The 20,505-nt window shown below is 37.7% G+C and overlaps 1 protein-coding gene across 1 annotated transcript; it reads left to right on the top strand.

Annotated features, from left to right (window-relative positions):
• The first annotated feature begins 1,519 nt into the window (after positions 1-1,519).
• LOC139142648 (Golgi-associated PDZ and coiled-coil motif-containing protein-like) lies at positions 1,520-18,576 on the top strand. The gene is given in 9 exon segments (XM_070712697.1): positions 1,520-1,755; positions 3,942-4,106; positions 5,229-5,404; positions 6,069-6,234; positions 9,175-9,267; positions 11,437-11,515; positions 11,518-11,591; positions 13,980-14,085; positions 14,639-18,576. Coding segments are annotated over 8 exon segments (1,062 nt in total). The 5' UTR covers positions 1,520-1,551; the 3' UTR covers position 14,085; positions 14,639-18,576.
• The last annotated feature ends 1,929 nt before the right edge of the window (positions 18,577-20,505 follow it).

The following is a 20,505-nucleotide window of genomic DNA, read 5'->3' as shown; positions in this document are numbered from 1 at the left end:
CCATGTCGTAAATTTCTCGATGTGTCATCAGTATAAAGCACAAACATCACTAAACATCGGAGATCATGACATCCCTGTAAAATACCCGTTTGCACCTGTCTACGCCACTGTTTGCAAGAAGTCGTCAGTTTAACAAATAAATGAACACAGAAAAAAAACAATCTCAAGACACATTTCGGTGAATATTAATGTTTTGGATACCATGAGCGTAGGTGGAGCAGCTAATACTGGACTTACGGTGTGTAAGGCCGAGTGATCGCAGACAGCCAAGGAAGCAGATGGTGAGAGCGCCATCAGTAGTTCAGTTTTTTCAACTACTTTTGTTTATCTTTTTTTCTCACATGTTTTCGTTTTGGGGGAAAAAGGACTTTGTTTTAAAGGTGTCAGTACTAATACAAAATCAGGTATATACCTCTGCATCTATTGTATCAATTTTAAAAGAAGGAGGGTGTAAAAGGTAGAAATGTGTCTCTTTCTGACATATTTTATTCAAAGTTCATTGCCTACATGAACTTGTACGCCACATCATGGTACTTCAATCAATAAATCTAATTTTGCAATCCTTTGTTCAATTGTCAGTCCACTAGAAATGAAAACAAGATTTCAGCTCATTAACAATATCCATACCCATGGTTCAAGAAAACCACAATATACTAGAAATTTATTTTATTTCATTTCATTTCATTTCAATGTATTCATCAGTTGGTTTTCATTCCTTTTAAGATTTGTGACTGGCTGTATCCAGATATATTTATGTGCTTCTAATTTGATTTTTAGCTACGGGAGTATAAAGTATATTATGAAAGCTAGGAAACTAGGGAACAATAAAATGTGAATATACAGAATGAGAATAGACTGAAAACGTGTGAAATATTTGTAAAAATGGACAAAAAACAAACTTAAAAGCAAATATGTAAATAAGAAAGAAAGTAATCGTAAGAAGGAAACCTAGACATTTTGATTTGCAATTACAGATGTACGGTGTCTGTCAGAATAAACGACGATGGGCTCTAGCGATCTACATCTAGTCTCTCTCTCTCTCTCTCTCTCTCTCTCTCTCTCTCTCTCTCTCTCTGTTTGTCTCTCTCTTCCCTCTTTCATATTCTTGTGCAGTTCTTTTAGACAGCGAAATCGTTCGAATAATTTAAAAATTCATTAAAGATATCAAGGGTCTTATATAAAGTTTCATCGTTTGCTCTGTGAGAATCCTTGCCATCACTTTCTACTGAACTAAATCAGTACTCGATGCCAAAAGCAGAGTTCTCGAGTTCTTGAAGCGATTACTCTCGTTCCCGGCCATAAATTATGACGGTTTGCCTGAAAAAAATGAAATGGCGCTCTCAGAATCGTTTTACGAAAAGCTGCTTTCCGGTCAATAACTAAGGGTACCTAATTTATTTCTATCCAGGTATTTTGTAGCTTTTGCCCATATGCGCTGCGAACGCCGTAGCTGGCTGTCACCGTACCTGCTGATGATCCAACGACGACCTTGGCAAGAAAGGTCGAGCAAATCGACACCTCGTTGTGCATTGTGGGTAATAAGTCTTCAACATGGCTGCCATGCATTGGCTCGATTTGCTGGAAAAAGAATTCGACAAGGCCTTTGTTGATGTAGACCTGCTTCTGGGAGAGATTGACCCAGATCAATGTGAGCTGACATACGATGGACGGCAGAAGATGACTGCTTTAAGCGCTGCATTCGCTCAGCTATGTCACAAAGCACAGACGATCTTCCAAAATAATGCTAAGTTGGAGGTGGGTACATGTAATTGTAAGCTTGATATACAATTTGTGACACGCATACAAATAATATAATATATTATTTCCGGCGATTTGCTTGATTTTATCGTAACTACACACGCTGTTATTCAAACGATAGTTACTTAAATACTTTCGAAAAGACATTTCATTTGGAATAAATGTTCTAATGTCCTTGCTATGCGAAAAAAACCAAAACGTATTATTTTACCGGTCCGTAATCACCAGTCAACGGTTGGATTCGTCGGTGGTCGATGTTCCTTCACAACTATGGCGTGGAAATGTAGGTTTGAAACTTCACAGACAGTGTTTCAGGGCAGCCTCTTGAAGTCTTAAAGTCTCAGCAGACTGGGGTGATGGCTTGCGAAACTATTAACTTTTAAGAAAATTGCCAGCCCAAGGCTACAAGGCTAAAGAAATGAGAGTACCCTTTTATCATTGAATTTGATGTTGTTATTGTGATGAATGATCACACAGAGATCAAAGTATTGGTGATAATTTGCTCACATTGCCAATAATATTAAATTGGGTTCCATGTGTAATTTTTCAATTTTCATTTATTCCATTCAATTTTTTGAATAATTTTATATAATGACACCATTGCGCTACTTATTCAAAGCATCTAATTTATTTTTTCTCTCAATATTGATTATCCTGACTATTGTATTTCTCTTTTCTTTCACTATTATAATTATTTTGGAAAGGAGACAATCAACATTAAGATTCGTAATTATTGTTGTCATCTGTAGCTCTCAGTGAAGTCTTATGTCAGAATATTTCAGTCACAGGGTGTCCTTCATCCGTCAGCCTTCCAGACCCAGTAATGTGAAAAACAAGATAATTTGGATGCAAAGTACATTAACTTATATTTGATGAATACTTCCCGAAGACAGGCAGTTCTTTTGGCGTTCCATGAGTTGACATATTCCTCTCCCCATGCTCAAGGGAAAAGCTGGCAGAATTTTTTCCATATACACTTTTGGTGATGAGAAACTTTGATAAAATTGTAACTTTCCATCCCCCCCCCCCCCCCCAAGAAAGATAAACAGATATTCGAACCTTTACTATCAGTCTAAACTATCTCAACTTCCTTCACATCCACTTTTTCTATTGTTTAAGATCTATGATTCTGTTCTTGAAATAACACATGATTACCCGGTAGTATACATTAATATAAAATATCAGCTCACAGTGACACTCATATACTTCCACATACTGTTGTGTACTACCAGTATGGCATAGGGTACCCAGCTGTTGCCACAAAGGATTATAGTGAATTTGTGTTTCTGTAATTGAGTATATAGAACATGTAATTTCTGTTTTCAATACAGTTGAAATTAATAAATAATAATGTTACATCTCAGGTTTTTGCAAGATTTTTTTGGTTCTCCTTTGTGAATAAATTGCACACGTACATTACATTAATTCATTTGTCACACTTTCTCTCCACCAATATTTATACATTTACACTATTCAATCCTTCCAGGCTGGGATAATAAGCCAGATTACAGTTCCTCCCTGGATAGACTGTGGCCAGCCCTGGGATAATAAGCCAGATTACAGTACCGTTAGGCTGAGTACCTCCGTGGATAGACTGGCCAGCTGCTAAAACTCGAAGCAGACATCTTGGTTACATGATTGTATTTTCCTATTAATCTTATAAGGATTTTGTGACAAAATCAAAAATTATATTGATCTGAAAATTACTATAAAATACTTCTCTGAGATGCCGAAATATCAAGAAATTACTATACTGAAAATTAGACTCAAATCTTTTTCATACACCTGCGTGCCTTCATTTGCCCTAGCTACTGTAGGCTAGCCCAAATCATAGCAAAACCAGGCTATGCAAGCTCTCTGTGCTGGACTATGCTAAGTTCAAAGTCTTGCTTAGCAGCTTTGAAAGGATCACAGTGAGGGGCTGTGAAAGATTCTGATTAAAAACTTGCTTGTCAGATCAAATTATTGAAAGTTTTCTAAATTACAAGAAAATTACCTAAAACATTTGCTGTGTATTTCCCCTCAATAAAAGATGGGGGAAAGGGGAGGGGGTGATGTACTTGGCAGCAAAACTAAGTATGATCTCAGATGAGCATAAAGGTTTGACCAGATGTTTGCTTTGTCACAAAAGTAATGAAACAGTATCTTTATAAATCACCTTCTCGTCTTTTGTTTATTTTCAGGCTCAGGTGATGAACTTGAGAACAGATCTGTGTGAAGTACGTGCTACAAAGTCTGTCCTTGAGAAGGAATTACACAACCAGCTGCTACAACTCCATGCTGTACAGCTTCAACTCCATGCTAAATCAGGACAAGTTGTCGACTCTGATGCTATTAAAGCTAAATTGGTAAGTTGTCTAGATTTTAAAGTACATTCTGAGAAATTATTTCAGTGTCAAGGTAAAGTAAGTATACCATACATACATCAGCCAGTGTTTGTGAAAGAAGTATTTGAACCTGAAAACCTGTGTGTTATCTTTCATGTGCTGTGGTTTCAACTTGTCCACTAATCACACTGTTCAATGTTTCATCTCAGTGTGTTGCAAATGTAGAGGTAGAACCATCAAGTGATCCCAAGCACCTATTGAAGTTCCCTCCACTCTGTACAATGTAGTACTGGTTTCATTGGCCAAACACAGTATAGATCATCACTAATTCCATTATGCATTAGATTCTAATTAGGTTTTGTTGGTCTATACTATAGTTACACTCCGATGGTAGCGCTCTGACAAATCTTGCACCACTCCCATGTATGACATTAATCATAACAAAAGTGTATTTATCCATGCACCACATGGTTTACCCTAACCCATTGTGTTCAGTGGTTAGTGTGGACATGTGTACTGGGAATAGGGATGAACATTTCCACCTCATATCATACTAAGATGGTTTCACATCGGAGATATTAGTCAGGATTTCTTAGCAAAATCATGACGCACACCAAGTAAAAAGACATATGTCTTGTATTATTCTTTGATGTACTGGTACGAATGTCATCAACTCCTCGCAGTCCTGTTTCCTTTCGAAACAGTGAGAAAACTACCCTCAGTTTGGTACGTTGCGGCAGTTATCTATCAGCATGCCTTGTTTGCATGGAGAGTTGGCTGTGATGTTTAACAAAATGTCACAACTCAAGACAGATAGGGTAACAACTGCCATGGTGTTAAAGACTGCACACAAGTCACTCATTTCAAAAAACTAGAGTAATACCACACTGTCACACATGGCTTGACTAGATTCACATCGCTGCCAGATAGTTTGAACATTGAGTACTGACAGGTCTTGTAAGGTCTTGCAATGAGTGACAAAAATTCTATTGTGGCCAATTTAGAATTTTTACAGCAACATTTGGTGAATTACAATGTATTATTAGGAATGTTAGGCTCTATTGACATGTGTTTTGTTTTATTTCATGCCAGGAAAGGTAGTTTCTCTCCATTATCATGCTTTATTGGTTTATTTCATGCCAGGAAAGTGAGATGGAAACATTCCAGAAGGATGCGATGAAGGAAGCCATGTTAGATTCCGAAGTGAAAGAACTGAAGAAAGAAAACAGTGAACTACGTCAGCAAATTCTAGCTTTGCAAGGAGAAGTGTACGGTGCCAGATTAGCTGCCAAATATCTGGACAAGGAGTTAGCTGGAAGGTAAAGCTTCAGTAACCTTTAACCTTAGTCACCATAGCAACTTGTTTCTACCATCTTAAGGGATATCAGATCAGGGATCTTCTATTATCCAGTTTTACATATCAATATTCAAAATTCATCTGTTTGTATATCGATATTTAAAATTCATCTATCAATAGACTGGTGTGCAGAGAAAATTTTATAATTGGAGTTAGTCGCTGACGGTATGTATAGTAAAGAACTTGACAGACAAACAGATTGTGATTCAATGAAGATTAAAGCCCCACTAACTGTATCTTTTAGCATTGTTTTTATGATTTTTTTTTCAAGCTAAAATAAGTTTGTGAGAATGTGCAAATTTAGGTGTGTTTATACACACTATGTGCAATTTTGAACAAGATAAAGATTACATTGCGATTTAATATTTGCCCAAACACTAACTCACAGCCCTATGCAGAGAAGCAAAAACCATGGATATACTTTGCATATCTGCACTGAAATCTTCACGTACACTGCACAAAGTAATCCAATGTAATGCATAGGTGTGAATGTAAAGTTATCGTCAGTGTTTATTGTCAGTTTACATGGTTTAAGGATTACAAGAATGCCTTCTTTCATCGTCTACTGCATGGACATAGCATTGCATTGCAATTAAAAATAAATGTTCTTTTGTTTGATCTGTCAGGATTCAACAGATACAGCTCCTTGGACGAGATTTACGGGGACCAGAACACGACAAACTGTGGAATCAATTAGAAGCTGAGATACATTTACATAGACACAAAACAGTTATCCGTGCTTGCAGAGGTAGAATTCATTCCCGGAAAAGACTACCACAGCCACCAGGACATGTAAGTACTAGCCAGATCAGTTTTCCTATCCCATAAAAGTAGTGTGTTATATACTCACACAGCCAGGAGTGACTTTGTCAAGCCAAAGTTAGTATTCAAGCTTCTTCTTCACATGTACAGTACTGTGTAGTAATCTAGTGTTCAAACCTCAGGACATTGCAGTACATTGCCATGTTATCCAGCTATCACAACCCATTTACCTTGTCATATGATATACTGGCACTGAGTTGGACTCCACACAGTCACTGTGGTAATTGTCATACAATCTGGCCAAATACTAAGATCATACACTTTCTAACACAGTGGTATGTTTTCACATTAATATCCATAACTACAGCAGGTGCAAGGTAAAATTAGGTATCTTCTAGATATTTTTAAAATTAAACATTTTGATATGAAAATGATAAACTTCATGCATCTGTGTTTATGCCGCCTTCTGCCAATTCAGTGGCAATCACACTGACTCTCAAGGTGTCCAGAAGCTGGCATTTTGAGGCCATTTTCTTGCCAAGTGTGTGATATTGAGGATTGAGTATACCGGTATACATAAGAATAATATAGCCAGCCAAGTACAGCGATGTACATCATTTTTGTATAAATTGTTATGGTGTTCAAACTGCCAAGCTGAGTGCCAGTTCATCAAACTCTTTATATATCAGAAATGCCGAGAAGGAGGAAAATAGGTCTTACCACTTTTTACTGACTTGACAGGTTTTTAGGTGACAGGCCCACAGTATGTGGTTTATCCCATGATGCAACTCGATTCGTACACACAGGGTGCGTTTGGGCGTACCGTTCTCGTCAGGAGAACATCCGACGGGGGCGAGCTCCGATAGCTGTTCTTGTTCTTGACGACCAAACGACACACAGCCTCGCTTTGGCAGAACTTGGTACAAATGTGATTATAGTCACGGCAACAGACAACTTTCACGAAGGAAATCCTGTTTCGCTATATTTTAATCATCGTTCATACATAAGCTTTACCCAAATATTACGTTGAAGACGTTTGTTGTACATTTGTACAACAGTTTACTCTCAAAAATTTTCGACAACTCTCCAAAACGAAAAACATCAAATGTTTGGAAAGATCAAACTTGTAATAATAATTCACCTATCTCGACTTGTATCCTGAGACGTTTTTCATACAATAGCAACATAGCACTGACATTTTCATTTCGCGCGGCTGGTTTCCGCCATCTTGTTCTCGTCTGCTCCCGGATCAGACCAGGGTTGTGTTCTTCGTTCTCGGAACAAAGATCGGCTATTTCCGGAAATGTAGCGAAGAGAATCGAGCGCTCTCGGCACATCCGAGCACCGTTCTTGTGTCGAGAACAGTGCGCCCAAACGCACCCACAGAGATCACCATTCTACCACCGAGGGCGCCATTACAAATATGACTAAAGCTGTCCAAAAATAGCCGCCAGCTTGAAATTGAGGTCGAATGCGTACGCATGACTTTTATCCTCGTTCGCAGTTACGTCAATGTGATAGCCTGAAAGACGTACATTTTTCAGTTTTTTTCCGGATCTTTATAGCATTTTTCTATCCAAAGATCCATATCATTGAAAATTGTCGTTAAGTTTTCATTTTTTTGTCTTTTGGGGATATTTTTAGCTATCTCTTCTCTGGTTTTTTATCAATGATCCCTGAAAGAGTGCACACGCCATTGCCATTCTTGCTCCGAGTAAAATTATGTTCCCAGATTTTTATTTGACCGATATTTGGAAATTTCAGCGCAATTATTTAGTAAAATATGAGATTTTTAACGGAATTTTGGCTATTTCTCGATTACAAACGTTGATTTTGAGAAATGATCAACATTAGATTGTCGTGCAACTAAATACGATTCCAACGATATATGCTTGCCTATGTTGACCCCAAAATCGAGGGAGGAGATAGAGTTTGAAAACAGACAGTCACATCGGAATGAAAAATGTACTTTGCCATGTTATAATTTTGCTTTTGTATGCACATGCACTGTACTCAGGCTTACACTCGCTTGTGCCGGTATTAAAATCGTACGAGACACGGTGCTGAAACAAATGACATGGCTCATTGGCTGTATCTGTCTATTGTGTACCGGTATTAATCATGTAATTTCTCGATCGCACGAAATATGAATCAATGTTCATTTTTGCACGGTCCTTGAATTGTAAAGACTAGAACAGATAGGAACGTGGCTTTGCATTGCCAACTGTTGACAAAACCTTTCTGTTACGGCGCATTTATAGTGTTGCGTTGCCGGTCTTCTGCCGGGGACCGGCTGATGTAAACAACACTGGCCGTACGTAAAACTACAAAGGCGCTACGCAGTACGCTATCAGTATATATGTTAGCCCACAGGATACTGAAATGTTTACAGAACTTTCACGATCGCTTGTTGAAAATTACGTCTATTAAACGTTCACAACCGGCGTCAACAGCTTTGCTGGTTTGGAAGGGGTGTCGATTCAGTGCAGCTTGCGTTCGCCGAAATGTGTTTCTGTCAGTGTCACCGCGTAGCCGCAGAGCTGACATTCAGTATTACTCGGTCGTGCATGCTATCAATGTCTCATAATGTATCAGTCATCGCCGCATTTGTGCTAAAAGTTCCATCCTTATATCTACTGAAACCACAAAAACCGTGTCGTACATGTCTCTGGCCGATGATAAATATATATACGTGCGTACAAGAAAAACTTTTCACTGTCAGTCTAAATATTTTCGAGGCGATCGCAACGCGCTGATGACTGTATCTGCATGTACTCAACTATTAATCGTGTTTCTATGGGTGCATCGCGCAATGGGGATATGGCGCAGGCCGATCTCCGTGTGTACAAATCGCATTGCATCATGGGTACTTTCACGTACCGTGAGGCTGATAAGGTTAGCTTTTAGCCTTTAATTTCATTTGAGAGTCATTGCATCAGTCAAAATAAAACCTTGACTTTTGTGTCGCAGGATGAAGCTGCAAAGCTGAATAGAGGAATTGGTGAATTGAGAACAGTACATCTAGTCAAAGAACCTGATGAAGGATTAGGAATGTCAATTACAGTGAGTATGCAGAAATTCAGTCATGTCTTTGTGTTGGCTCACTTCACTGATGATGTCATTGCACAGAGGAATATGACATTTGAAGAAAATGCACTGGGAAAGATGCTTTGAGGCTGCATTGCATCACAGATGTCACCTACTATTTTCAGACTAGTCAGACATATTTATTGCATGACATGACACATACTGGGTGTTGTTGCTTCCTTAAACAGGAACTTACAGGACCGTGGGGGCACAATAGGTGGATTACTGATGACGCAGCCATATGCATACACTGGGTGGGAGTTTCTGAATTTTCATTGCCTCACTGATGTCACCTACTTCTTTCAGACTGGTCAGATGTGTTCATTGCATGACAACACATACTCTGCTTAGTTGCTTCCATATACCCCCAGGGTTCGTACGCTCCTGGAAAGTCCTGGAAAGTCCTGGAATTTAAAACCACTCCTGGAAAGTCCTGGAAACTCCTGGAAAGTCAAAATTTACTCCTGGAAACTCCTGGAAAATCGCTAGTTACAATCGCACATGGTCGAGAACGGCCAGATCGTAAAGGCGAGAGTCAAACAGTAGAATTTTCGAACGTCAAAATCGTAAAATGTGAAAAGATGTTTGCGACAGGTGGGGCGCCCTCCTGAGACAAAATTTGGAAAGCGTAGTAGTGTTTCTTATAATGTCGTAAAGGGGTACTCTTGTACTAGCGTGGGCGAGACCATGTTGTGTATTCCATGATCCACGGTTTTGCACGCAACGTCGTACGTACAGTGACATCGAAGTATGCATGAGTAGCTTGTGGAGGGACCGTGTTGAAATTTAAAGCTTGTTCGGGTCATCAGTCTTAGCAATGCCTCCTGGAAAGTGTTTATTCAGCGATCATTGGTTGAAACAGCCCGAGTACATAGGATGGCTAGAGCGGGCACAAGATAAATTCGCGGCAAGATGCAAACTTTGTGAAAAGACTTTCGATGTATCGAAAAGCCTAGCCCTGCGTATGATGCTCCGTAGCTCGCCATTCGGTACATTCATGCGAGATATCGCCGGCATTTGGGCCCTTGACCATGCATCGCCAGCCAATTAATGGTTTTGGACGTCATGCGAACAATTCTTTTTTGCAGTCTGTGAGCGGTTGAGTGATTCGGGTAGGCATAGATTGGAATCGAGTTGATTTCGGCCGAAAGTAGTTAGAAAAGTGGTTTTTCGTGTGCGGTCCAAATTGGGACCGCATTTCTATGGACGGTCTGTAGTGGGAGGCTTTATAACACCGAGAACACACAGTATCGTACTCTGGGCTATGAAAAGCAAAACATCGAGCTCTGGTAGGAAAAAACAGGAGCAAGTAAATAAAATATTAATGATTTCTTTGCCCGATCTTCATCAAATGTAAAGTCATCGACTAATTCTAAGCCTTCCCCGAGTTTATCTTTCCCGACACCACACTCGCAACTCACAACTGTCCCAGTCATCAGCAATGTTATTCAAGATGTCGTCACCGTCAAAACCTGTCAACTTGTCATTGACTGTATTTGTCAGCAAAATGATGTCTTATAGGCTGAAGTTTTGTGGACAATGAAAACTTTAGAAAAAATTAGTGTATGATGCTTATTAAAATTGCAAGCTTTATCGTGCAAACACTCCTGGAAAATGGCATTTTTCAACCACAAATACTCCTGGAAAATGGCAAAAAAACTCCTGGAAAGTCCTGGAATTTTGATTTACTTGAAGTGTATGAACCCTGTTCCCCAGTTCGGGACTTAATCTAAAAATCAAGTAACATATTTATATAACGATTCCAATTTCAAAGGAGAACAAAAGACAGAAACACCTCATAATCTTCTTAACACCTTATTAATCCCGATCCCTGGCCCTTTTGAGCCTGGGTTTATGATAATGGTTTAGCGGAAACCCAATCGTTGCATATGATTTGAGACTGTCAGGTAACATGATTTCATTAAGAACTTTCATTAGTAATTATTATCAGAATTATTCCACATGAAAGTTGCAACTGTTTAATGGTTTCACATGAGATTGTACACAACTATTAATTGGATGTATGCAAACCATTTCACTTCATCAGATTTGTCATTACCAGGTATTATTGTCCCTGCCACATACATGTAGTGTCAAGATTTTCAAGTCATAAAGTACCGGCATGTGTTTTCCATTCATTATCAGGGTGGCAAGGAACATGGTGTACCAATTCTTATATCAGCAATCCATGAGGGTCAGCCAGCGGATTGTTGCAGTGGTCTGTACCAATACTGGTTGGCAATGGGATTGATCTGAGGCATGCTAAACATGCTGAAGCTGTTGATATCCTATCCAGACAGGTGAGATATCTGAAACCATTGTAATAAATAGATATCCTATCCAGACAGGTGAGATATCTGAAACCATTTTAATAAATAGATATCCTATCCAGACAGGTGAGATATCTGAAACCATTGTAATAAATAGATATCCTATCCAGACAGGTGAGATATCTGAAACCATTGTAGTAAATAAATATCCTATCCAGACAGGTGAGATATCTGAAACCATTGTAATAAATAGATATCCTATCCAGACAGGTGAGATATCTGAAACCATTGTAATAAATAGATATCCTATCCAGACAGGTGAGATATCTGAAACCATTGTAATAAATAGATATCCTATCCAGACTGGTGAGATATCTGAAACCATGGTAATAAATAGATATCCTATCCAGACAGGTGAGATATCTGAAACCATGTAATAAATAAATATCCTATCCAGACAGGTGAGATATCTGAAACCATTGTAATAAATAAAAGACCCACTGACAATACAGTACCTTACATGGTTGTCTGTTTTGGCCCTATGAAAGACAGTCTAACAGCCAGCAGACAGGCTGAAATGTTCCAGAGGAATTCTTTCTATATGGTTCAAACATTTCATACCTTTACTAATCTTGTCACTGATACCCTAACTGATGAAGTTTCAAGTCTGTGTTGTTTGTGTCTGTCATATGCCACTTGCAAAAATAATTCTTTCTTTATTCAGAAAACGCAAACAATGCATCATTCCATATTAAGTCCATCAAAATGTTTGAAATGATAAAAATATGAACATGTTTTGATATTTTGAGTACCCAACCATTAATGTTGAGAATCTTGCATAGTTGCCGAATTTATGAAGAATCTTTAATGCGCTTTCAATTGAAAGGTCAAATTTAAAGGCCCATGAGCTGCAACTCTGCGAAATTTGTCTAACTTCAAGGTACCTCAAATTTTCTCAGATATTCATTGCAATCTGAAAATTGAATAATATAGTTATTAACTATGCCTCAACAACATTTCCTTGTGTTAGAATAGGCAAGAAATTGAACAGATTTTTGTTCATTTTAAATTTTCCGCCATATTCAAAATCTTGCCATGTTATGTGAAAAAGAGAATTTTTGTCAAAGTGGAGTGAATCCCTTTCCCGTCCTTTTAGTGGGTCGCACCATGTTGTATTTGTAAAGATTCAAATGTGTATATCCACCATCAATGTTCTCCCTGAATAAGGTATTAGGGGCGTGGCGCCCTCTTGTAAATTCCGATCGCCCCCTTGCCAGAAATGAAAAAGATTTATTTTTTTCACAATAAAATGTACGGGAAAAAAGTTGACAGTGATTTACAAGCAAAATGCAAGCGTGAGTGTCAATCCTGCAGGCTGCAAACATAATTCTCATCGATCTTGCAAATCTCGCGGGTTTGTGATGTCATCCGAGATCATACGAACATGTGCAACTAATCGATGGCAGCCATATTTGCATGGCTCAGGCCGTAACGTTAGCCACGGTCCCTCCATAGGGACTGTGCGTTAGGTAACCCACTTAGCTGAGTAAACATGGCAAGGAGCTTGAGGGTAACCAAGGACAGCACAGTACAATGAAGATTTATAGGAGGTTAGAATTTCACTTGTGTATTCCTTCCCAAAGCAAAACGACCTATTATTAGGCTCGGCCGGCAGTGTATCAGGATGAGAACATGTGAGCGTTATGGTGATAATTTTGACATCGATGAAAAATGCATGTCTCTCGCCATGTTTTGGTTTTCAAAAAATGTAATCTTCATTGAAATCAGTGAACTGGAATAAAAGTTATGGAACACTGTCTCAGATCTCTTTTCCTTTGATTTTTTATACGAAAAAAATCTGAAAAAATACTCCTCAAGTGCCACCAAATAACACCATTTTAATCTCTGTTTTTCAAAAGCTCCAACCGCCTACGTGGTCGCTTGTGGTGCTTCGCACCACGTCTTCGCCCTCTTGTATAAAAATCCTGGGGAGAACACTGCACCATTTACACTGTTTATCATGTAGTTGTATGGAGGCAGCCATATTTGGGTGTGGCACCCGTTCATTATTTGTCTTACTGAAACCTCCCCATGCAGTCCCACTCAGTGGATAATTACACTTGAGTAAACATCTCTGAGTAAGAACATTTCTATGAACTAATTTTAAATCTAAAATAATGAAAATAATACCAAAAGTTACAGCTCATGTGCCTTTAAATTGACACGTTTTCTTTTACTAATCAGGAAAGCTTGACCACTGAATAGTTTTGCTGCTATCAAAAGAGATGCATTTTGTCAGTTGAGCTACATGATTTTAGTGGTTTAGTGTTCTCCCAGCATTCCTCAGTGTTGATTCAATAGTGCAGGTACAACACTTCTAACTTTGAATGGGATCTACATTTCATTGTTTTGCATCAGACTGGTGAGATCACCCTAGATGTACAGTTCGTTGCCCCGGATACAGACAGTGATGATGAAGAAGAGGAGGAGAAGAAGAATATGCTGATGATGGAACTGGTGTGAGGTGAGACACTTCCTTCCAACACTCAGTTTTCTTTTATAGTTATAAGTGCCTAAAAGTGAAAAACTCAAACTTTTACATTCCTCAAGGAAACTTGTAAACATCCTCTTCAAAGTCAGTAATAAATAAAAAATCAGAGGTTACCAGAAAAATAAATTCCCTTCAATTCAAAAGTCAAAATGGCTCCATGCCTTAGTTAACCATATTGGAATTTACTAAATTTCTGTTTTTAAAAGTGAAACTGAAAATTTTATTTACTTCACATGCCGCAAAATGAGCCCATACTAGTGGTAGATCAGAAAAGTATTGTAAAAAGTTGAGAGTCCCAATATCTGTCTGTTAGGCACATTGTACATGTACCTTTATGTGGGTCAAACTTTCTTGAAATGTAAAATAATTAATGTCATTTATAATCTGTGATTTTCGCAATACCAACAGAACAATAAATGCAAACAACATTGAAAAACGTAATTAGGTGATTCTTTTGGGCAGATCACTTTTATTGTCATAGTTTGTGGTATATTTTGTTAACTTTTATTGGTTTTTAATAATTCAGGTATCATGAGTATGGGGATAGGGAAGACGAGGCCATGAGCGAAACCAGTGAAAGCCATCAGTACAATGGTAATGCACCAAGCACACCACCATTGCATGAAGGTAGAGCAATCGTCACTCAACAAAACACGACCGCATCTCCTGTCAGAAACCAGAGCAACTCCACACCAGGCGGAGCACAACAAGTAGGGACAACTAAGGAGTCGCCAAAACGCCGCGAGCTACCCCAGACACCCCGTGAGCAACCCCAGACACCGCGGAACTCCATGAGTACACAGACTCCGCCTGAAGTTGAACCAATGACGATAGGGCAGTTGAATCCAAGTGCATTACAACTAGATCCACCACAGACAGGAGGAAAAGAATTGTTTGTCAGTCACTAATCGGACTATGTCTCTTTTCACTGATACCAAAAGTAGGCACCCAGGTGTTAAACATCCATGCATAATTAGTCTGTAACTTTCATTCACTTTTCTGGTAATTCTACATATCGGTAATAACAGGTGCTACTGTGCATTCAAATAGACTTACTGTATGATGGCAGTTGGACTAGATTATATCAGTCATGGATAATGACGCAAGCTGCACTGAAATCTGACCCTGATTGGCTGATATTGTGTCTCACCACCTGGTGTATGCTTTAGGAAACACCAAAAAGTTGTGAAGGGTATCTTTTATTTACTTACTTTCCTTGGTCATCAAAATTCACCAAATTTGTATCTGCAGTGTGTATGTCCAATGCAAGGTATAATCCATTCCATATACTCTGCCAATAACTTTGATATAATATTTGGAAACATTTCATCTTGTGGTACACTACCGGTATAGTCCTCTTGTGATCTGTGATATTGCCTCCAGTCGATAAGAATGTGAACCATTTACACAAGTACAAAGTGATTCCATCCCTTCCAATGTCTGTATGTCTGTCACAGAATTTTGTCATATTGTACTGCTGGGAAAGGGAAAATGTCCCACTATGGTCATCGCTTTTCATTTTGTGACTTGTTGGTGTAATGTATCTCAGTAAGAATTGCTGTATCCAATGTCAATGGAAAGTGGTGTAACAGCCGTTAATAATGGTCACTTTATATTCTGTGTTTGACCAATACTAAGTATAAAATTTCTGTGTCCAAAGTAAAAGTTCTGTCTCAGAACAAATAGAAAGCTAACTCAGATACACAGGTGACCCTCTGTTACATGATTTTGTTCCTGTAAACTCAAAGTATTTTGTATTGGCAGCTGTTATCTCTCAGTAAATGGACAGTATTCTTTCCAAGAAAACTTGTTTTGTACTGCATGTAAATATTTAATCACTGGATGAAAAAAGTGATTAGGCTGAAGGTGAAAATCACCACTTGGCAACAAATCCTGATTTGTGATTAGTTTCTTGTTACAGGCCTCTACCACTGTATGCACTGTAAAACAAAGGTCTGTGATTGTTTTTCAATCCATGCCTGTGATTGGATGATACTACAGTAGCATTCATTTTGTTTTATGTCCTTTGTATTTATAACTAAAACAACATGCATGTGCTTAGAGAACAGGCTTGTCTATATCTATTGTGTTTTTCCCACAATGCCACAAAGTTGATATTTTTAGGACTCCTCTCAGATTCTTGACACACTACATCCAGTGATGGGTTTAGGATTACTGATGGTCTGATCAGTGTATATCTGATCAGTGTATATCTGATTGGTGTATATCTGATTTGTGTATATCTGATCATTGTAATGTATATGGTGCCAAGCATTGATTTGATTATGTTACTTGGGTATGATCCATTTTGTTCACAAAGCCCAGCCAGCAGCAGAATCAGATTGTTAATACACGTTGCACTACTAATTCTGGGGAAATCGCTGATTTTATAATTCTTGTTCCCTTAAAGATAGTCTTAAGCTTGTACATGTATATATAAGAAGCCAAATTAACAAAATTTTGTATGTTTTGTGTAGTAATATGGTAACATTTATTTATTTATATCTTTTTGCAAATTGGACTAAATTTCTAATGTTGGTGCTTACACACAGTTGCCATGCTTTGGTGTTAGTGTGTTGTGGAAGTATATTCCATTCTGGAAAGGGGGTGAAGTATATTCCATTCTGGAGAGAAGGAGTTTCAAATTCAAGAAATATTAAGTCAGATTGCATTAGAATCTTAGATCAGTGTCAGTGTTCTTAAGTATAATAACAGTCATTATCTCCATGAATTTTGTGATATTTGTACAAAGTGCAACATGTCATTGCCTAAGGTTCACTGTGATCATGTTTCTTCAATAAGCAGTAAACAGAGTGGTATACTAGTGGTGAAAGACTATGGAAGCAAATAGATTTATATCTTCATTCACCAAATTATCACTTTCATATTCAAGTATTACTTTCATTAACTCAAGTGGCACAGTGAAAGGAGAAAAACTTGAACATATTTGATTATTTTGTTGTCACTAATCTTGTAGCTCTAGGAAGGAAAACTTTTTGGATATGGTATCAGCCCATTTTGTGCACTTGAACTGTCCACTTTATATCAGGATGGTAGCCCCCTGGAAATGTTCCACCCACCAGTTAGACCTAAGGATAGGGATAGGGTAATGGTAAGTGTCAGGTGGAAGATTGTCAAGGGGGTACCACTCCTAGAATATTTCACTTCAATTCTCACACATTTTATTTTTCTTATAAGGAAAGATTACGTAGGGAAGTGAGTACATGAATACAAATATTAACTATATGAACTATGTGTTAAGGGAAACGTTTGAAATAAAATGTGCAATACTGAAAGGTACCAGTCTTTCCTTGTCTTTGGTCAAACTCACATGGAAATTAAACATATTTTTGTTTCAGCATAAACTTATCTCCTTTTGTTTATTTTTTCATCAATTTCACTGGCAGACAAACTGTTTCGGTTATAGCTAGTGAGAAAACATCATTAGTCAAATATTTAGTGACAATAAGACGTGTTATGTAAAGAAACAGTTAATTTTCTGAATTTTGGGTGTGGATGGTATATCCCCACAAAATTTTCAGATATCAAATTCTACATCAGTGCAAGTATTACCATGGGATCAAGCAAATAAAAAAATATTGTTGCAACAAAGGTATGTGAGTGAAGCTAGTAGGCGTACTGTAATCACAACTTTAAGAGCCAGATAAAGTGCAATACAAATGTATCTGTTGATGATTTCTAAACTAGCAAACATAGAAATGGCAATTTTTTGAGGAACAACTTAACATAACCTTGCCTTATTAAACATTGTATTTTGAAGCCAGGTGATATATTTTTATTTCAATGCTTATCATTTTCCAATTGGTGAAAGTTTACACAATTGATGTTTTAATATATGGAGGAAGGTTTGTCTCAATATGATTCTGTACATTTAAAGTAATCAATTGTAAAATACTAAAATAGTTGTAGCTATGAAGGGTTTAAGATACTCTGTTACTGCAGCTTTGTATGGTGTAAATCCATACAGTGTGTCAGCTATATTTACTCATCGAATGACTGTAGTACTCCATAGATTTTGTTGTGTACTTCTTGCATGGCCAACCAAATGAACACAGTAAGTGGGTCTCTCTAGGCTTTATATACTTGGACCAACACTTCTTTATTTGGATCAAGAATCTCTACAGTTTGAAACTGTTTACAGATGACTCAAATCTAGTTAATAAATATGTTTGATTTAATTCCTGTAGCTTCTATGTAGTGATTTCACTGGTTAACTTCATGTCATTTTTCATTATCGATTTTCAAATTCTGCCGTATTCATGTCTTGTTTTGTCTTTTTCTTTGAAAAGTTTATGAACTGATCAAGAGTCTAATGTACAGTGATCTCAAGTGTGATTCAAATCAACTTTGTAAAGTTTGGTGTCAGTGAGAAGCTGGGATGTATCAATAAGTATAACATTGTTACAACTTTAAAACCACCAGAATATATTGTATTTCACCCTGGATGTTGTAATGTACTTTTTTCCATGATGAGATAGTATGGTGCATTTGTTGGTACAATTGTCAATTTCCCTACAAGGTCTAACATGATTGTCTTCCGGATATTTATGTCAATTTGATGAGGATTTTGTTCCATACACTATGGACCGGCTCTATGTATTTCTTTAACATTCACACTCAGTCTACACGTACCAATATGACCCAATCTACCCATGCCAACATGTGCTTGCAAAGCTACTTGGCCACTTCTAGGCACAGGGCAATGATATTTTGTGTAAACAGCAACAGCCAGCATTCAGATCTTTATATGGTGTGAAGGTAGAAATCATTGAAGCTTCAGTTTGGCTACACGTTTGTCGTTTCACTTGTTACATATTTGAAATTTCCAGATGGAAAGAAAAACCTAACACATTCACTAGAAGTGGTGTAAGTTGGTTTTGTACAGTCACAAATACTATATTATTGTTGTCTGTAGGGGGCGCTCTTCAATATAATTCTACTGTTCATGAGAGAATCTGCAGCTAAAGTTTTTCCGATCTACTTGATGGCAAAAACCTTAATCTAAGCATGCTAGGTATCTGTGGTATTGGATTTTCCTGGAGGGCAATACAGCTGGATGGAGGAGACCATAATAAAGTTGTAATTAGTTTGAAATATTTGCATAATTGCATGATAATGAAACCTTATTTTGTCTTTATTTAATAAATAATCCCATATCTGGTAATATTCCTCTCTCATTTCTCAGTGTTCTTGGATCTGCAGTATTACTTTGTCAACACTTTGCTCTAGTTCTTTCACCACAGCTTTGGCCCATACCTGTTCTAGAACAAGTCAATACATTGCCCCTTTTACGACATCTCTTTCTATTTTTTCTACTGACTGGCTCTAAATTAAATCTATAGAGGAAAATAAGCTGTGTCAGTAGTAACATGAGCACCCTACATTGACGTGCCGAAGGAAAGACTTAAAACATTGGCAAATTCAAACTGTCATTTATACAATGTCCCATCAGAACTAAAATACTTTATATTGCAGCATTGGTAAGTGGATACAGCATGGTTAGTTTGCCACATTGACATGTGTTATTTCACTGATATCAGAAATGGGCTTATAATGTCCAGATTTTACATAGAGCTACATAGTGGAAGCCATAGTCTTAGCATGAACCGCCAGATGTACACTCAAATTTACCCATGGTCTTAACATGAGGTTATGAGTTTCAAACAGTATAGATTTTAGTAATTTATTACTACGGTACCATATTTTGCATTGTAACCCATAATTTCTATTTTAATTATGAAATAATAGGGTAAGTAATTTCTTGAGTGCAATTCTCACAATAGCTTGTGCCTCAAGGACATTATTCTAACTTAAATTATGTCTGTAAATATTTGGTAATTTGTTTCTCTAGTACCAAACTTTGCACAGTGATCCATTAATTTTATTCTTAATTTGGTAAAAGTGTGGTTGGAAGTTTCATTGAGGAAAGTTTTGAGAACAAGATCACTTTCTTGGCAAGTTTACCTTAAAGGGGAAGTTTAATATGTGCTAGCTTGTTCAAGCTAAGCTGTGTGTACATGTATCTGCATAACAGAAACAATAGTTACTCGCACAACCTGGTGTGAAAGTGAATGACAATGCCATAACCGTTGGAAGATTGCACTGCCATATCATGTGATGAAAGCGCCAAGCTTGGTACTTTTTTCCCATGATTCAAAATATATTGAGTTGATGAAGCCCTTAAATGCAACTTCTGGCACTACTTTTGTCCGTTTTTGTAAAAAGTCATGTGAGTTAGAAATGTCGAAAATGGCTTTTCCGGAATAAGTAACCCCAAAGCTAGCACATATGTAAAAATCAGCCTTGATGAATTCCCCTTGAATTTTTAGCTCCCATATATGCATATGTATATATGCAAATGGGAGGTATTCT

Source organism: Ptychodera flava, chromosome 10, assembly GCF_041260155.1.
Source record: "Ptychodera flava strain L36383 chromosome 10, AS_Pfla_20210202, whole genome shotgun sequence".
NCBI lineage: Eukaryota > Metazoa > Hemichordata > Enteropneusta > Ptychoderidae > Ptychodera > Ptychodera flava.
The sequence above is the reverse complement of the archived record's forward strand: the minus strand, read 5'-3'. Positions and strand labels throughout refer to the sequence as shown.